The sequence below is a fragment of the Notechis scutatus genome, chromosome 1 (assembly GCF_049901735.1).
Source record: "Notechis scutatus isolate UNSWTSFEM ecotype Mainland chromosome 1, rNotScu1.2, whole genome shotgun sequence".
In the NCBI taxonomy this organism is placed as follows: Eukaryota; Metazoa; Chordata; class Lepidosauria; order Squamata; family Elapidae; genus Notechis; species Notechis scutatus.
Window position 1 is genome coordinate 290,400,943 of NC_142009.1, and position 19,561 is coordinate 290,420,503.

Below are 19,561 nucleotides of genomic sequence, written 5' to 3' on the forward strand. Positions count from 1 at the left end.
AGGATTCTGGTAAGGAAACATCTCTGAAAGGACTGTCCAGGGATCAGGGGTTGTCTAATATGACGTACAGATGAACAAATGTGGATTTTTTTTCAGGTTTATAACTGAATATTTCTCTCACATATGAATATCCGGAGGTCAAATACCCATGGCGGTCTGGCAATTTTGATTTTTTTTCTTAAAGGCAGCTTCTATTCTTATCTAAGCCTTTTACTTGCTTTCGATATTTTCAACCAGCATGGCCAATGATTAGCACTGATTAATCCAAAACATTTACAAACCCACTGATCGTTGTTCTTTAACTAAGGCATGATTTAGCATCATGTTCAAATAATAACCATTGTTTACACTTTAATTTAATATTAGAAGTATTTCTACTATTAGATTATTTATCTGAAGAAAACCAAGACTTCTGAATTTAGTAGCATTTATTCATGATTAACATCAATATGCAACTTTCAAGCATATGAATGAATAACCTGTTCAGCTAATAGCGATCAGTTTTTAAGCACCTGTTAGGTACAAAAGCTAATTTGATTAGACAACAGAAAGCAATAGCATATTTTCCAAATTTGCGGAAATATCTTCTGATTTTAAAAAAAAACTCCATCTGAAGACTATATATAGTTCCAAAATAGCATCACTGTATCATCCTTTATCTCTAAATTTGACATGTGTATCACTCACAGCTAATCAGTACATACTATATTGCAGAACAACCCAGAGATCAATATCTCAAGACTCAAGTATATAAAATCACAAATGTCTTTGTAACTAGTACTAGAATCTACCCTTCTCCACATAAATTTGACTAATGAAAAATATCACAATCAGGTTAAAGCAATATTGGTAGAATATATTGCCTCTATAAAAATATGTTGCTATCTTGAGCCATTTGTTCAGCACTTCTAAAAACAAAGCTCAAACACGTCCAGTTCCAAATATATTCAGTGCATAAATAGTATGTAGGCACATTCATGTATAAAATTAAAATTCGTTGATTTTGTATGGCTTAGGGAACTAAAATTCTAGTGAAGGTAAGGCTTCACTGCTTCTCCACAAGGCCATGCTCTCAAAACAGCTCTATGAAATGTTCTCCTGGATTTGCGTCTCCTGAAATTTACTTGCCCCATCCTAGTATGAGATACAATCATTCCAGCATATGCGGGATTTCTTGCAAAAAAGAAATCTTAAAAGCAATAGGAGTGACAGAAACTATTGTAATAGCTGGTTCCCCAAAAAACTAATTTTGTAGGAAGAACTTGAATTTACAACACTATCTCATTAATAGGAACAAAAGCAGATGAAGCAGATACTGCTTTGGCCTGATTACTCACCATAGAGTATGTTTTCTTCTACAGAAAAAAAAAGATTATCCCATATATAGATAGAAATTAAATCTTGTGTTAAAAGGCTGTATTCAACTGATTGGAAAGGATGATCCTGAAATGAAGATATATCTATATTTCCAGGGAAGAATGGCAACTCAAGAATAGCCTGCACCATCCCAGATGAAAATACTTTTAGCAATTCCAGCAAGTATGTCAGCTGGCTTTAGTTCCCCATGGTTGGCATAACTACTGCAGGCTTGGTAACAGTGGCATCTTCCTCTTTCCATTGGGAAATAACTGTCTTCAGCTGGGTATAGAACTGCACCCCCTGAAAGAAACAGATACTAAAGTATAGAATTTATGCCAACTTATAATGCAAAATCACTGCAACTTATGAAAAAAATTGAGACAAGCTCCTGGAAGTTCTCTATGAAATACAATAATCTACTAAGCACATTCCTCCCACATTCCATTTCACAGACACAATAACATTAAAAAAAAAAAAAAGCAGTTACCTGTTTGCCATAGAAGTTGGTATCCCCTCTGAAAGATCCACGAGAGCCAGTGAAGGAGAACATTGGCAAAGGCACCGGAATAGGAACATTCACACCAATCTAAATCAAAATCATATTAACAACACTGTAATAGAGCACATGCAGCAATCAGCACAGAATGCTATAAAGTATGAGTACATGATCAGGATGTCCTGCATTCAAATTCATACTCTCCTGTAGAAGAGTTGTCTCTCCTAGAATAATTACTGAGCAATTTGATGTTTTGCAACCTCATAATCAAGCAATACATGACTTCTTTTGTATAGATATATAATTATTGGAATAACAGCAAGAGGTGGGAATTTTAGCCTTTCTCCCTGCTACAATCCTAATGAAAAATAATCAATCTAAGAGAATTTAAAATTGCAAGGATCTTCCCTATCAAACTTGTACTGTTATGACAAAAAGCAGTCAGACAGACAAGAGAATAACACTTTTCAGTCATTTTCCACTCACTGATCTTGATGGAAGATAAGTCAATTTTGATAGCATCATCTGAGATATCCTTTCTTCCTATTTTGTGATACATGCTGACATTGTTCTGATAATCTAAAGAACGTGTCAATGGGCTCTTTTACAGATTTTTAATTTTTTTTATAAGGGTGGACCTCTGTCTTTCAAAACAAAAATTAAGCAATTCTCTGGTGCATGAGCTGCCAATCAAAAAATGTAGTCTAAATCTCTTTCCAGGTTGTTTGAGTTCTAGCAAGTATTGTCCACTCAAGTGCTTTTCACTTCAAAATATTTATTTATTTATCAAACATGTACAACAAGATAACAAATATAAGTATGAACATAAACAAGAACAAAGGAAATAAATACAGATAAATTTGGACAATAAGACAGGGAGGATAGGCACACTGGTGCACTTATGCACACCCTCTTTAAGGACCACTTAGGAATAGGGTGAGGTCCACGGTAGACAGTTTGAGGTTGAAGCTGTGAGGGGTTGAGGCTGTAACAAAGGATATGTTCTTGTTTAATGCAATAAAATATTTCACATTTCACTGAGAGAAAAATGGTGTAGTATGCAGTGCAGTATTGATGGGACTCATTTTTTAAGTAATGCAGCAAGCCCAAGAAGCAAATAAATGAATGAATCACTATAATTAAATACTACTATTAAAACTATAAGGGCTATATATGTCACAACTTTCCATCTAAACTGCTTTACAAGTTATCTGAAAAATTCGAACATTAGGAAATTGCTTTGATCCATCTAATTTCTACTCAAAACTTCAAGTTATTGTGTTAACATGTTCTATGTAAAAGATCCTCTTTTATTTACCTGTCCAACATCCACTAAATGGGAGTATTTCCGGGCAGTGGCACCATTAGTGGTGAAGATTGCTGTTCCATTCCCATAAGGATTGTTATTCACTATTTCAATTGCTTCATCCAGACTGTTTGCTTCCAAAACCACTAGAACTGGTCCAAATATTTCCTCCTTATAGCAGGTCATATTAGGCTACCAAAACAGAAAAAGTTGAAATGGCATACACTTCAGAAACTTATTATATTATAGAAAAAATAATGTTCATTCACAAAGCATGGTTCACATGTCTTTCACATAACCATTGACTGCTATTCTAGGCTCTGATTACCCAACACTATACACAACATGCATCATCTAAGAAAGAAGAGGAAGGTATTTAACACTTTTTTTTAATTAAGCAGCAAATTCCTAAGTGGGGTAAATAATCCCAATTAAAAATTCAGTATGTTCAGCAATAATGAAATGTAGAATAATGATTGGAAAAGAAAAATATAGAATAAACTGGTATGCTTGAAGAGGATTATTGCCTTGAAGCTCAAACAAAAATAGTCCTATTAAGAAATCAGAAGGGGAAAAAAGTGCAAATCTTTTGTTACAGATCCCACATAAATACTATAGATGACAACCTGCAAATTCTTTGACCTAGCATGGTTAGGCTGCCCAGGGTAGCAATTTAGCTGTATAGAAAACAGATGCCAATTCAGATATAAAACACACTAGGTGACCTTAATTCCCTGATTGCTACAGAAGGCCTGCAATCTAATCTTACACAACCTTACCTAGAAGCCAGACCCTGTAAACATAACAAAGCTTATTTTCATGCAATTCAGAATCAGCGTTCCCTGATGTAGTAGACTGGTATAAAAGAAAGAAATCAGCTCTTTTCCCTGTTTGCTGTTCCTTCTGCATCATTTTAACATCATCTTTAGATTTAGTTTGATTAGAAATAGATATGTAATATTCATGGCCTGCATCTTTCAACAATCCATAACTTTCTGCAGAAAAGAAGTGTATCTTTGAACAGATAACTCCTATCAACTCTGGCCTTTATAATAAATCTTCAGTCGGTACAAAATGCAACTAGGTGGGCATTTATATGTGCATCTAGAACTACAACACATTATACCTCTGCTCCACAAGCTACCTATTTTATTTATTATTAGATTTTTATCCCACCTTTATTACTTCTAACTCAAAACACCGAGCATGTAATATTCTGTAATACTCTTTTCTATTCTTTTTCACCCACAACTTCATGAGATGGGTTGGGCTGAGAGAGTGACGATCAAAGTCACCCAGCAGTTTTCATGCCTAAGGTAGGACTAGAACTCATAATCTCCTACTTTCTAGGCCAGCACCTTCATCACTAAACCAAACTTTGCTTAGGGGTCCAATTCAAGCTGCTGGTTATAACTTATAAAGCTCTATATAGCATGGGGCCAGGTTGTTTGAGGAACTGCCTCTTTCCAGTGATATCTACTCCTCCCATCAAATCCAACAAGAGGCTTGTTGTGAGTTCCATCCACTAGAGAATGTCATCTGGTGGGACCTGGAGGTCTATATCTGCTGCAGCACCTGCATGAAATATGAAATATCATTCCCCCTAGGGTTTGGCTGGCCCTGACTTTGCCGGTCTGATGGAAGAGCTTTGTCATCTGGCCTGATCAGAAATTGGTGTGGAAATCATAAAATGGATGTCTGTTCTTGAATGTTTGTGCTTTCCCAGTGACTGTATTGTACTGCTTTTAATTACCGTATTTGCCGGCGTATAAGACGACTGGGCGTATAAGACGACCCCCCAACATTTCCACTCAAAATATAGAGTTTGTTATATACTCGCCGTATAAGACTACCCCCTCTTCCGCACACCTTCCACATACCAAATAAAAGGTAAAAGAATATCAGATTTGATTTCAACATGTTAATTTATATTCAAATGCTTATGACATGCAGGAAAACTCACAAGGCTGTGAAAGTATGCCAAATAATAGAACATAAGTAATTTTCCGATTCAGAGCAGGTATAGTTCATAGTTTTATAAAATGTGTGTGTGTGCCTAAATTTCAAATTACCCATTTACCATGACTTGTCATGGACAGGCAACTTTATTAAAAGAATTCTATTTCAGCTAAGCCGGAAAGACACAAATAGGGCCTGCAGAAGCATAATTTTCACTCTGATATTAATTGTGGCAATGTTGCATTTTAAACTAGCCATGATTAATTATATCCAAATTTTCACACCCACACTCCCCTTCCTTTAGCTTTCTGAAAACCCCACATTTGCAGATCCCATTTTAGCAATGCATCTAAAATTTGACTTGCCAGCCACTATCATTAAATTATGCTTGCTAAAATATGAACTGAAATATGAACTGAAATATGAACTACCCTGCAAAGCTGCCCATAATGAAGATAAGTTGATCTTGATGTCAATCCTCCTCAGCCTTTCACTTGTCTTTTACTTGATACCGCTGCCAAACCTGCTTTTCCATCGATACCAGAGTAAAAGGTGACATTGCTCCCGCAGCAAGAGAAGACAATGTGGGATGTGAAAGAGGAGAAATCGCAGTGAAATTAAGGAAATTAGGCGTTTGTGTTTTTTTTCCTTTCCCCCTTCGGGACTGGATCTAGAAAGTTGTCATTTTAACATGATCGCTCCCCTTCTTCTCTTCCCACCCCCAACCTCTGTTTCGTCTTTAAAGAGAAAAAAGACACCCATTCTGCTTTATTGTATCTGACATAGTGGGCTTTAGTTCAGAAGCTGATGTCACTCAACAGGCAAGTCCTTTCGAAAACGCCAGGCCCTGCCTGGTCTTACCCAACGCTGCTTGCCAGGGATCTGGCAGGAAAGAAGGAGTTCCAGATCCTTTTTCTTTCTAGCCTCTCCACCTGCCTTTCCCGAGTCCATCCAAGGACGCGCCTGAAAACCAGGTTGATTCTGGGTAACGTCTAAGCCCCAGAGGCGGGGTCCGATCAGTCCCTTCGCCCAGCTCCACAAAGGTGAAATCGCCAGCGAAGCAAAACAAACGGAAGGAAGAAACCGAGCAAGCCGGGTCAAGAGCTGCGCTACCTCTAGCTGAGCCTTAGCGGTAGTAGGGACCCACATCCCACCTCCGCCCCACCTCAGCGAGAGGGAGCCGGCCGGATTGCGGGCGTAATCCCTCCTGGCAGAGCTACGGGTAACCCGACGCTCAAGGCTACAACTGAATGCAAAGTCCCGCTCTGAGATCTGCAGCTAATTTACGAGGAACCCTTTGCAATTCACCAGCGCCTGCTATGACCTCAAGGAGAGGGAGAAGCGAGCCTCCTCACCAACAAGGCGAAGAATATACCCGTATTTGCCGGCGTATAAGGCGACCCCCCACTTGGAGGCATGTTTTCAGGGCAAAAAAGTTGTCTTATACGCCGGCAAATACGGTATTTGTTTTTGATGACTGTATTGTTTGATTATTTTAAATTGGGGGATATTGTTTATGTTTTGATTGTAGGGCACCCAGAGTGATGATATGACATGGGCAGCTATAGTAATTGAATCTATCATCTATCTATCTATCTATCTATCTATCTATCTATCTATCTATCTATCATCTATCTATCTATCTATCTATCGCACCATCCCCGCCAAGAACGCAATCCTACAAGAAAACAAAGATTTGAATCCTCAGTTTTGATTGTTCTTATTTTTTATTTTACTTGTTATTTTGATTTTATTATACAGCAGATATAAGTTCATTTTTTTTGCTTTGTTTTTGGACTGTCTTGAATTTAACAATCATTTTTACTGCATTTGTTAACAAATTACCAATTAAGTGAATCCAGCTTCCCCAATTAACTTTGCTTGTTGAAAGCCTCCTGGGAAGGTCACAAATCACAATCACATGACCACAGGACACTATAAGCACCATAAACGTAAGCTGGTTGCCAAACACTTAAATTGCTATCATGTGACCATGGGGGAGGGGTGCGACACTCTTAATTTGGAAGCTGGATCACAAGTCCCTTTTTCTAAGACTCTTGTAACTTGTAAGCCATTGTTAAATGAATGGTCCCAAGTTGAGGACCATCTGTATTTTCAATTTCACAGAGAGTTAGCAGAAAGGAATGCTGCTACCTAGTGTGTCACTGGTACAGCCCCGCATTATTTGCATCACCAATATAATCATTAATGATAACAAAATCACGGAAAATATGTTGCAACACTTCTCCAAACATTATCTATTATTTGGTAGGGTCCTGATACAGGTAGCGCTCAAAACTTATGACCACAATTGAGCCCAACATTTCCATTGCTAAGCAAGACAGTTGTTAAGTGAGTTTTGCCCGTTTTAGAATCTTTCTTGCCACAGTTGTTAAGCGAACCACTGAAGTTGTTAAGTTAATAATTTGTTTGTGAATCTGGCTTCCTCATTGACTTTGCTTGTCAGAAAATCGCAAAAAGTGATCATATGACTTCGGGACACTCCAACTGTCATAAATACATGCCAGTTACCAAGAATCTGAATTTTGGGCATGTGACCACAGGGCGCTGCAACTGTCATTAGGTGTGAAAAACGGTCATAACTCACTTTTTTCAGTGCCGTATCTTTTAATGGTCACTAAACGAATGGTTATGAGTCGAGGATTACCTGAAACTTAGTGTTTCCTCCTCTACTCTTTTTACTGTATTTTAGGCAGGATGTAGCTGCCTATACCTGAAGTCTAATTCTTGGATACTCTCTGTAAATACCTGTATGCTAGCCAAAACTCAGTATTTAAATTTTGAGTACTTATGATGCCTATTTATAATGTTTTATTGAGGAGTAGGATTCACCAAGCATATTTACCTTTGTAATTACTTATGTTTCTCCCCTTTTGGATATACATAAATCATATTTTTCCCATATCACTGACAGATCATTTACAATCTAGTCGGAATCCACTTTATTGCAAAGTAAACAAGCTTTAGGACATTTCAACATTTCAAAAAATAATCAGACACCAATTCTTTTAATATGAGAGGAAGAATTATTTCTTGGATCATTTTAGATTTCCCTTCTTTATTTTTAAAACTGGTAAGAATGATCAATGCACAAACTCACCTTGACTTTACCAAGAATAGTAGGTCCAACAAAATTGCCATTTTCAAATCCTTTCACTCTGATTTTTCGACCATCAAGAAGAACATTGGCCCCTTCCTTTGCTCCACTGTCGATCAATTGGCAGACCCGTTCCTTAGCCTGTGGACTGATCAGGGGTCCCAGATCTGCTCCAGGTTGATCTCCTATAATACACAAAAGTTGCTCAGAGACTAAAATCGGGCTTCATTAAAACTGCAAAAAAAAGAGCACAGTTAAACAAAATATTCTGTAACATCATCAGGCTGTACTTAAGATTGCTATTTAGTATTGCTATTAATAATTGCTATTTAATATTTGTTCACTATAAGTTTTGTTTATCCAAGGTACAATAGCCATCATGTTATTTAGTTTAAGCAACTTGTTTCAAACTATTTGTGTAAATGCTCTACGTCTTCCTTTTTGTACCCAGGTATTTGCATAGGCTAGTAAGCCATTCCATGTTTTTTTTAAATACTGCAATAAGCATTTTGGTTGCTCTTGTAGGTACATTATTAAGCAATATTTAACTAATTCACCTTAAGAAAAATGCAAATTTATCTAATAACTTATAACAGCATTTGCAATGGTCATGTTGGACTCAAAATGAATATTTCAGAATCAGATGCCCTCAATTCTACAAAGCCCTGGAATAGCATAGCTGAAAGTGACCCCTTCTTTCCAAGCCAAGAATACAAAGGTCATTGAAGTGGTTTATGTTAAGACTAACGTGGCAAGAATGGAATTGTCCTGCTCCCACCCATCTGCTAGAGAAGGGAAGCAAGGAACTTGTTTACTTGTTCTCTGGCAGAAAGAACCCTTTGTTCTAACTGCTAGTTACTCTTGAATTATGGTAGCAAAGGGAAAAGATATTGTACCATTAGTTAGAGGAACAAGAACCATCAACTGCCTGTCCTTCTAATCTGCAAGCCTGATAGAATTTTTTTTTTCCATTTATGTTGGTGAATTTGGAATATAGTTCTGGCAAGTGGGATATAAATAGATAAAATAAAGACCCATTGTGATACACTATGATTGTCTACATCAGGACTCAAACTCCCAGCCTGTGGGCCAGATGCGTCACGTGCTGGCCACGCCCATGCTCGGTTTAGTGAAGGGGAAAAAGTCCTAATACGTCATGTGACACTGCCGTGATGACATGAGTTTGACCTCTCCCCCTGGTCTACATCAATGAGTTTTCCTCAAATGAATGTCTTCCAAGTTTGGTGTGTTTCAATTTTGAAAACCCTAAATAAACAAAGTAAAATGCTAAAAATTCTGGGAAATGGTTCAACTCATCTAAAAGGAATCTGACTAGGAAGGCTATTCTACATGCAAGCAACTGCCAATAACAGACCAGATTATAAAAACACACCTGCATTAACACGCAAGTTCTTTGCTTTTTCCACCAGTTCTGGTAGCCATTTCCGAGACTCCCCTACCAAGATTGCAGCAGATAATGCCATGCACCGCTGGCCAGCAGCTCCAAAAGCTGCTCCAATCAGTTGATTTAGTGTGTTCTCTTTATTGGCATCCGGCATCACTACTCCATGATTCTTAGCTCCCTACAATATAACATACAGGCTCTCAAATGTACTAAATACACATTTCATAGCCATCTTTAGATCTTATGGAACCAATTTCTGTCTTTCTGTTGAATATGCAGGCAAGAGGTTAAGAATAGCTGAAGTATGTAAAACATACAAATTTTCATCATGCTTGATGAAAAACTGACAATGGTAAAGAAATGTTGGAAAAGTCCCATATGCCATGCATTCACACACAACTTTGTGAATCTTTAGCAAAATTGTACAAAGGAATTGTTCTGACTGACATGGGAAACAATTCAATTACATAATGTACATTGTGTCATCTAGTTCCTGTAATTCCTAGCTAGCTTGTCTAGTTTTCTGTCCTTTATTTGCTCTGGATTTTTTTGTGTGGCACAATGTGCTGGTTAATCAATTCCAAATGAAGATAACGACTTGAAGATGGGAAGGCAGAATGTATGCATTTTAAGCAAATTTTAAATATTATATTATTCCTTAGCTCCCCAACATTTGTATTGAAACAGGGAATATTCTATCCAGCACTGAAAATAACTAGGAGATATAAATAAAAATAAAAAACATTTTGACTAACGTGTTATTCAGTGCCCCAACTCATACAGAACATTTAAGTCAGGACTTTTAAACCTATGATACAAAATGAAGATAAGCTTTTTCTTCATTGTGTTTTTTTCAATAACATAGATATACTTTGTTTAGCTTTATTTGAAATGACTGACTTTTGTCTTCAGTGAAACTGCAAATCAGATCTGCAGTTCAAAGCACAAAATAATATTGCAAAATGTTTGATAGCTTTTTGGTAAAATGGAGTGGGGTTTTTTTATGCTGAGTTTTACCATATTAGCTTGGATTCTCTTGCCATGTTTTGAACCTCTTTCATAGATGTATTCTCCGGCCTGATTAGATCCAACAAAGCTGATGGCTTTAATATCAGGATGATCACAAATAAAGTTCACAGCTGTAAACAAAAACAAGAGCAAAAATGAAACACTGACAATTACAACAAATTATTAAAAACATTTTCTGTACAGTTTAAGACAGTAATAATTAAAAATTAGTCATTTTTCCATCTCCAATTATCCTAAACACTAAAATTATAATATTCTCAATTAACTTTCTTACAATTAAAACCCTGTTTCTTGGGAGCTCAGCTACTTGGGTTTCCTCAAATGGCACATTTACTTCTTCCTTTTTCCCTGTATGAAAGCACAAATGCATGATCACAATTATTTGATCTAGAGTCATAAACTATGCAATCACACTTGATAACTGGGTTACCCAAAAGCAGTGAAAGTTGACTTTCTCTAGTCATTTGATAACATACTTACAAAGATAAAATACTTACAAACGTATTTACTTTGGCTGCAAAGAAAGTGATGAAAGAATTGCCTAATTCCTCATTCTGAATTAATAAACTAGGAATACAAGCATGTAACTTGACTACTTTCCCCATGACTTATATATTCCATACCATCTGTACACTGAAGGGGTGGGGAGAGACCTTTCAAGAACCCCTTGCTATTACCTTCATGTTGTCCATGGATAATGTTTAGTGTTCCATCAGGTGCACCAGCATCCTGCAACAGCTGGGCAAGAAACATAAGAGCTCCTGGAACACGCTCCGAGGGCTTCATCAAGAAGGTGTTTCCACACACCATGGCCATAGGAAACATCCAAAGAGGAATCATAGCTGGGAAATTAAAAGGTGCAATGCCTGCACACACACCCAGAGGCAAGCGATAGGTGCACGTGTCCATGTCTTTAGTAATGGAGGGAAGGGTTTCGCCCAACATAAGAGATGTCACACTACATGCATGTTCAACCACCTCTGCAACAAAAACAAATAGAAAAGTATCTCCCTCAGTTCCTGTTCTTTAGCTTCCAATTTTTTTCTTCAAACCATTTAAGTTTTAAATGCCACTATAGGTAGCCCTTGACTTACAACAATTCATTTAGTGACCATTTGGTTACAACGGCACAGAAAAAAGGGACATGACCATTTTTCTCACTTATGACCATTGCAGCATCCCAATGGTTACGCAATCAAAATTCAGTCACTTGGTACCAGGCTCATGTTTATGACGGTTGCAGTGACCTGGGGTCCTGTGATTATCTTTTGCAAATGTCTGACAAAGTCAATGAGGGAAGCTAGATTCACTTAACAACCATATTACTAATTTAACAACTGCAGTTATTCACTTAACAATTGTGGCAAGAAAGGTCTTAAAATGGGACAAAACTCACTTAACACCTATCTCATTTTGGACTAAATTGAGGACTACCTGTATAACCATCAGAAAAACAGACAGAAAAAACACAGAAAAAATCTTGGGTAATACCCATCTTCCCAATGTGGTTAGTCTAGGGTTGCCAACTCAAATCAATCCTGTAGGTTTTCTCTTCCCTATCCCCACTAAATGTATCTAAGAGTCACTGATAGTATGCATTCATAGTATAGATATATGCATATGTCTGCCAGAAGACCCACTCTCTAAAAAACACAGGGACAAGACAAAAAATAATGACTATTGACAGAAACCATTTGCCTGTAAAACAGTGTATTTCATTTAGAAATTTACAGATTATCCTTCTGTTTGTACTATTCTTTCATACATACAATCCAATCTTATACCCAGAATCACACAATATATTCCCGTTCCTTCCAACCAAAAAGAAAGGGAAAACACCAAGATGGAATCCTGTCAGAAAAGAAAGGGAAATGGCAGCAGCGGAGACAAAAACTTTATGATAAGGGAAAGAGGCAACTTGAAAGGGAAATGAAGAAAATATAAAAAGCTCTTCTTAGAAACTGTTATATTCCCAAACAACAATTGCCTTCCAATCAAGAAGTACTTTTTCTTTTCAGCAGGAAGTCATCTCTACCTCTTGCTTATTCCTTTATTTTCAATAGATTTTTGTGTCTTATCTCTGGCTTCCTGAAATCACATGTTGTATTTCCTCAAAATCCATGTGAGTTTTGGTGTCATATATCTAGTTTTGTGCCAACAATACACTTACATTCCAAATTAGAGATCCCATGTACACATAAATATTCCTAAGCCTTGTAGTAAGAATTGGATTTTGTGCCAAAGTATGCAGCACTGTATGCAGATCAGTAAGAAGAGGACCTAGTTATACCAAAATGTAATTCAAAACTCAACAATCATCACTAATTCTGCAATATCCCTAAAGAGGCTATATGATTAGGGACATACAAAATTCAACAATTTAGGAATGTCATATCCAGGTCAGCTGAAAGCATTTTACATTTAGGAAACTTGTAGCCGGAAACCACCAAATTATAGCTATGAACCAGAGGAAGGCAGGAGATATATCTAAGAAATACATAATAAATAAGAAGGAAAAAGAAGAAAACAAACTATCCAAACAGATTACCTCAGAAGATGCTAATAATCTAGCAAGGATGCCCTAATTGAAGTCTCCACTGAGATATTTGGACAAAATGATTTTCATGGTTCCTCCCAAGTCTATGATTCTATGATACCAGCATAATATGCATACTGGGGGAAAATAGGATTAAGACTGAACAAAAACCATGAAAAGACAATTTATAATTTGGTGCATGAAATTCCCCATACAAAAGTCCAGAGATGGGAGCTATGCTCCTGAGATCCTGAGAGTTAAGTTGTTTGGAAATATTCTCATCTTCCTACAGTCCAAAAAAAACTATTCTCCATATACAGCAAGAAGCAGACACAGGCAGCTTACGGAGGCCCCGGAACACATCTCCCTCTGCATCAGCCAAAGTCTTTCCTTGCTCCAAAGTGATCAGTTTTGAAATATCTTTCTGTAGATAAGAGAATAAAACAAATGAGGAAAAAGAACCACAAAAATTCAGCAAATTTCTGGAAAAACACATTGTTCTGTAATAGGCTAAAAACAAGAGATGACTTAAAATGCCCATCTTTCCCACTTTTTAATTAGCATTTTTTTAAATAAAACCTAAAATCCAAAGCTTGATATGTTGGCAAAAGAACAAATATAAAAGAATATAAAACAAATATAAAAGAACAAAGAAAGATGACCTCCTACACTTATATAATTTTTGTCTATTTTTAATATATACATGAATAGGTGAACATTCTTTTATTTTGCTCCTCTTTGCATTGGCTCTTTATGAAAATCAGTGCCATCAAGGGCATAGCGATTCCTCACCAGATTATCCTTGATAAGCTGTTGGTACCGCAGGAAGATTTGCTGTCGACTCAGAACAGATACTTCTGACCAGTTTGCCAAAGCCTTTTTGCATGAAGCCACTGCTGCTTCCATCTCGCTCTGTGTGGCTTTTGGGACTCGACCAACAACTTCATTGGTAGCCTTTTAGAATGACATTCCCATAGAATTAAATGATTAATTACAACAATTGAAATTCTCCCAGTAGCCATCCAAGAGTTCTTTAGATAGCACAAATCTATTATGGGATGAGTTCCCAGTGTTATTTCCAGTTCAAAGTAAAGATTAATATTGCTGTTCTTAATGTAGTAATAAAAACTGTAAACTGTATTATGCAGCTGGTACCCTAATCATATAGTTTTCAAGAAAATATTATGACTATGTTGCTCCATATAAAGCAGAAATGAGGAACTTCTAGCAGGGCACATCCAATCAGTAGGCTTATTTCTCAACCCCACCTCTCCTTGTAGTCAAATTCTTATCTCTAAGCAGTTGCTGACTGAAGATAGCAAGTTTTTCCTTAACCTGGGCACAAATATGTGATTAGAAATAAGAGTGTTTTTGCTACTTCTGCCTGGAATCAATCTTTAAAAAGTTTCCAAGAGGCTTTAACTGCACAATAATTAAATATTTTGGAAGGAGGCAACATTTATGTACTTTTGTCAATAAAACTACATGGAAATAGCCAAAAAAATCACCAGCAGTTGAAGTTATCTTAAAGACATTTTTAAAAAGGCCTTACAGGCCATGTTGGGAAGGAAGTCCCAATGAAAAATGCCCCTTTTTGATGAAATTAGGCTTTTTAAAAAAAAAAAAAAAAACTCAATTGGGGCAGCTTAAAAACACATGGCAAGGAAATGACTACTTGCCTTTTATCAATGGCAGCCTAAAACCGCCATTACTCCCAACTGAGGTTCTTAAAAACCTAATTGTTTTTAGAGTACAGTCAAGTTATTTTTTTTTCTGCGTAGGGAGCCCTAATAGTTTGGGGAGAAGTGTATCAATACTTGGACAGGATAAAACTGAAAAAATGGAAAGCAAGAAGGGTGGAGTTTACATATAACTTCATAAAAATATATTTGGAGCTCTATGTCTATTGGCCCAGCTCACCCACTCTGTCTAAACCAGTGGTCCCCAACCTTTTTGTACCAGGGACCAGTTTCAAGCACAAACACTTTTTCAAGGACGGGAGGGTGGGGGAGAGAATCCGAGTTTGGTGGTTTGCTTGCAGACGTTTCATTACCTGACTAGGTAACATCTGATGTTGTTACCTAGTCGGGTAATAAAATGTCTGCCAGCAAACCACCAAGTTCAGGAGCGCCTCGGCCCTGCCTCCTCAGCCCCATCCCTCAGGTGTCTCCCTCCCTCCCTCAGGTGTCTGCCTCGTTCCTCTCTCAGTCGCTCTCTCGCTGCTCCACCAGCCCAGGAAGAAACTGCTTCAAAGAAGCCGGGGGTGGCTTTTCCTGTTCGCAGCTCCTCCGAGCGCCCGTTTACCCCACCCGCCCGCCCGCACGCGGTTCAACCCAGTGCTCCGTTCTGCCTGCCTGCCTGCCTGCCTTCGTTTCGGAGCAGCTTCGGCTGATAAAGAGGCGAATAGTTATTATTCTCAGCGAAGCTGCTCCCAAACAACCAGACAGGCAGGCAGGCAGAACGGAGCACTGAATTGAAGGCGCGCGGGCGGCGGGGTGGGGGTAAACGGGCGCTCGGAGGAGCTGCGGCGACAGGAAAAGCCACCCCGGCTTCTTTGAAGCAGTTTCTTCCTGGGCTGGTGGAGCAGCGAGAGAGCGACTGAGAGAGGAACGAAGCGGGAGGAAACCGAAGCTGCTGAGCCAGAGAGCAGGACAGGCTTCGGTTGCTTCCTCCCTCCCCTTCTTTCATTTGTGTCCTTGATCCCAGCAGCATTCACCGAAGGTGAAGAAAGCCGCCATTTTTAAAAAAAAATTTATTTGCGGCCCGGTACAGAGTGCTCCACGGACCGGTACCGGTCCGCGGCCCGGTGGTTGAGGACCCCTGGTCTAAACAATGGCCCTACCTAATCCTGGGATGGCATTCTGGCAAGTGATACCATCCATTCCTGACAGTTTGGTCCTTGGCCCAAATAGATTCTTCTCTCAAGTTTAATTGCTGAATTAATAAATTTAGTTTGAACATCTTCAAGATCATTTTGGGAGGATCCTCTGGAATGGATTATGGCAAATGGTTGGGAGATAAGAAAGCCCAATCATTTAAACAATACTGGATTTGAGTAAATCCTTCCTCTTCTGACCCATCAGTGAGAACATGTGATATTTTTATGGGTTGATACAAAATGAACTTCATGTTAATAAGCTGCATTAAAAAGTGCATTACCTACAACTATAATTTAACTAGTTCCCATAAATTCTCTACAAGCATGCAAATATTTTACTATAACAAAAATTTGAAATTAAGGAAAAGCTTATTTATTTTTAATTTTCTAAAGAGTATAATGTAGAAGAAGGAAGCAGCCTACAGGAAAAATATGTGGTGGGAGAAACTTCATGCTGCTTCCGTCTTCTAAATCTCCTGTTTAGGAAATTAAGAATAAACTTTCCCTTAATTTCAAAATTAAGTTGTAGCAAATTTATTTAAATAACTTAAAAATAGTTTAGAATATCATTTATTTTCTGTCTCAAAAACAAACCAATGTTACTTACAGGGTTGCAGATTTCAATCCATTCATTACTTTTTGACTCCACAAACTTGCCATCAATGAACAATTTGGTTGTTGGCTGTAGAATACAAAATGCTGGTTAATGCATATCCTAGTGTTACAAAAGCAAAATAAGATTGCTCCTTGCACTTAATGAAACTCATATTAATTCTATTTGTTCCTATTTGCTCTTCATTGTATCTTTTACAGAAATAGGACTCATTTTTTTTGGATTAATATTAATGAACCTCAAAATAAGTGGATCAAAAATTCCTGATAGTACAATCTGCAAAACTGTTAAAGCCATTTTTATTACAATAAACAATTAAATCCACTTTAGTTATTCTTCTTCTTTCTGTTGAGAAGAATATATTTTGCTCTAAGGCCAAATTATCCCAGACAAAGTGATATTTTCCTAGTCTTAAATGTTTTACTCTAAAGTTGACCAGAATGCTATTCTTCTCCACCTACAAACTGAGACAAATAATGCATAGTGGAGAAACAGCATATAAATTTATTCTAAGTTAATATTTGTTTTCTTTAAAAAATAACTTACCACTGAAGAAGAGGAAATAAATGATGAGGAATGCCAGTTGAAATTTGCCTTCCTCGAGATCTGTAAGGCAAAAAGCAAACAGAACCAACTAAGCACATCTATCCTACATTTCAAGAACAAATCCAGGTAACTGTGAAATTCACAATATAATTTGAAAGACAATACAATATAAAGGCAAGACTAAATCTCAAAAAGTTCCGTCATAAAATATTGCACTTACATTGACCACCAGGAGGCGTTGCATTACTTGTTTCATCTTTATTGGGAATTATCAGATGCTGGTAGTAAGTTTTTATAGGGTTCAAACCTTCTACTCACCCATGTTCATATTTTAAATGATTATATACAGTGTATTCACTTTAGGCGTAATCCATGTGCTAATGCTTGGCAGTTGCAGTTATTTATCACTAAAGCAAGGTTTTGTATTGTCTGAGTAGCTATTGCTGTTTCTCTTTACTACTTTTTCTCATTGCAGAATGTAATATGAAAATATTGTAATATGAACAGGTCATTCTAGTTGAAGAAAATTGTGTAGGAAATTCACAAGTAAACAATTTCCAAGTACTTATTGACTAATTATATTTAAAACTTTTTCACCAAGATCACAGAGGCATATATGGAAATCTTCCTATATTTTATTCTCGCAATAGCAAGCTTGATAGCATACATGAACTCAAACCAATCCCATTCCAACATCTTAAATGCTTCGTATTGCATCTGACCTCTGTATCACAATAAATTAATAGATTATCACTTGGAAGAGACCTGACAGTTCAGGCCTATAGTCCATATGTTACTTCTTCACTTAACATTTCCTAGCAAAACAAAGCTAATACAGAAAACTGTATTGAATGGAGAAAACTCACAATGTTCTCTCTAGAAACACTGATTAACAATCACCACTACCATTTGCCCCCTTTCAAAAAACAGGGGTGATTTGGGGGACGTTTATCAACTTTTATCTCACTGTTTATATTCCTAAGATTTAAGAATCTTATTATCTCAAAACCTTTGCAAGTTCTTATCTTGCAAACCGGCAAATGAGGTGGGAGGGGGATTTCTGCACCTTCCTGCAGCCCACAAAATCTCCCCCCCCCCCCTTCTGCCTTTGGGTCCCAATCTTCATGCCCCACAAGTGCAGCTCCCCACCTGATATACCCTCAATTTAAAGTTGACAAAACTGTCCTACATGCAGGACAGCTTTTAAGAAGAAGGCAGCATGTTAACTAAACGCAGGGGTCTCCAACCTTGGCAACTTTAAGACTTGTGGACTTCAACTCCCAGAATTCCTCAGCCAGCAAGCTGGCTGAGGAATTCTGGGAGTTGAAGTCTACAAGTCTTAAAGTTGCCAAGGTTGGAGATCCCTGAACTAAAGGGCAGGCAGCTTTTCGTTTCCAGGCCAATCAACGTCTGGCACACAAGGAAACCTTCGTGGACCTTGGCTTGATCTGACAAGGCCGTTCTCCAGCCAGCCCTGCGTGCGCAGAACAGAATTTGGCGCAGATCTCGGGATCCCGTCCGTTTTCTTTCTTCCAGAGACAGCCCTTAAAAGTGAACTCGCCGCCGATCCGAAGTTTACAAAAATCCTAAGCGGGTCTTGCCCAGCTGCGTGATCCCATCGAGGGCGACCCAGATGGTTAAAGGCTCCACAGCCCGGAGGAACCTCAATCTGTCGGAAGGTCTTTTGCTGTGTTCCAGGGCAAAACGCGTCGCCGTCCTTTTCAGGGAAAGCTCTCCCCCCGCACCCGCCCTCGGGCGCAGAAGTCGCTCTCCACGGCGAGGGGTTCAGAGGAGCAGGGCGCAAATATGCCCACGGACGGGAAAGAAGAGCTTCCCCGCCACGCCAACGGCAGCAAGGGTGGGAACTCCGCACGTGCAGACCAGACGCCGTTTTTCCCCCCACCCCCACCCGCCCCTCGGAGCCCCTCCGTTCTCTTTCGCGCGACCTCACCTCGAACCAGAAGCGCCGCCCTCCCTGCGACCCCCGAACCGCAGCCACAACCGCCATTCTTTCCAACGACCACCTGCCGACGAGCGCCCTGCCCACTCGCAGCTCAACAGCTGGGCGCCGCCCACCCCTTTTGTCTTTGGCCAACCCGAACCGCATCCCGCCCCTCGGGGGGGCAATCTCACCGACCAATAGAGCATTGAAAGGGCCCGGCTTTGCCCCCTTCCCCGTCAAGGGGAGGATGCCATTGGCTACTTGGCTGTAAACGCCCCCTCCAGCCGGAACTTGACTGGCCAATTTTTCTTCACCCTAGTTACGACCTCTGGAGGGTTTTTTTTTTTTTTTGTGTGTGGAGAAAGAGGCAGAAC

The 19,561-nt window shown here is 38.6% G+C and overlaps 1 protein-coding gene across 1 annotated transcript; it reads right to left on the reverse strand.

Annotated features, from left to right (window-relative positions):
- Positions 1-410: 410 nt before the first annotated feature.
- On the reverse strand, positions 411-19,441 carry ALDH6A1 (aldehyde dehydrogenase 6 family member A1). The gene is made up of 12 exons (XM_087951867.1): positions 19,197-19,441; positions 17,246-17,305; positions 16,694-16,768; positions 14,001-14,162; positions 13,554-13,632; positions 11,350-11,652; positions 10,661-10,782; positions 9,632-9,821; positions 8,242-8,423; positions 3,174-3,353; positions 1,847-1,945; positions 411-1,659 (listed from the first exon to the last, which is right to left on the reverse strand). The coding sequence occupies exons 1-12, from the start codon at positions 19,350-19,352 to the stop codon at positions 1,555-1,557; spliced, it is 1,713 nt and encodes a 570-aa protein (XP_087807993.1). The 5' UTR covers positions 19,353-19,441; the 3' UTR covers positions 411-1,554.
- Between the last annotated feature and the right edge of the window lie 120 nt (positions 19,442-19,561).

Excerpts from the sequence above, each read along its gene's own strand:
- ALDH6A1 (XM_087951867.1), bottom strand. The coding sequence starts at position 19,352 with ATGCGGTTCGGGTTGGCCAAAGACAAAAGGGGTGGGCGGCGCCCAGCT. Across the intron at positions 11,653-13,553 it reads AGATGTGTTCCGGGGCCTCC|AGGTGGTTGAACATGCATGT; the intron begins GTAAGCTGCCTG and ends TTTTTGTTGCAG. Across the intron at positions 9,822-10,660 it reads AGAGAATCCAAGCTAATATG|GGAGCTAAGAATCATGGAGT; the intron begins GTAAAACTCAGC and ends GTTATATTGTAG.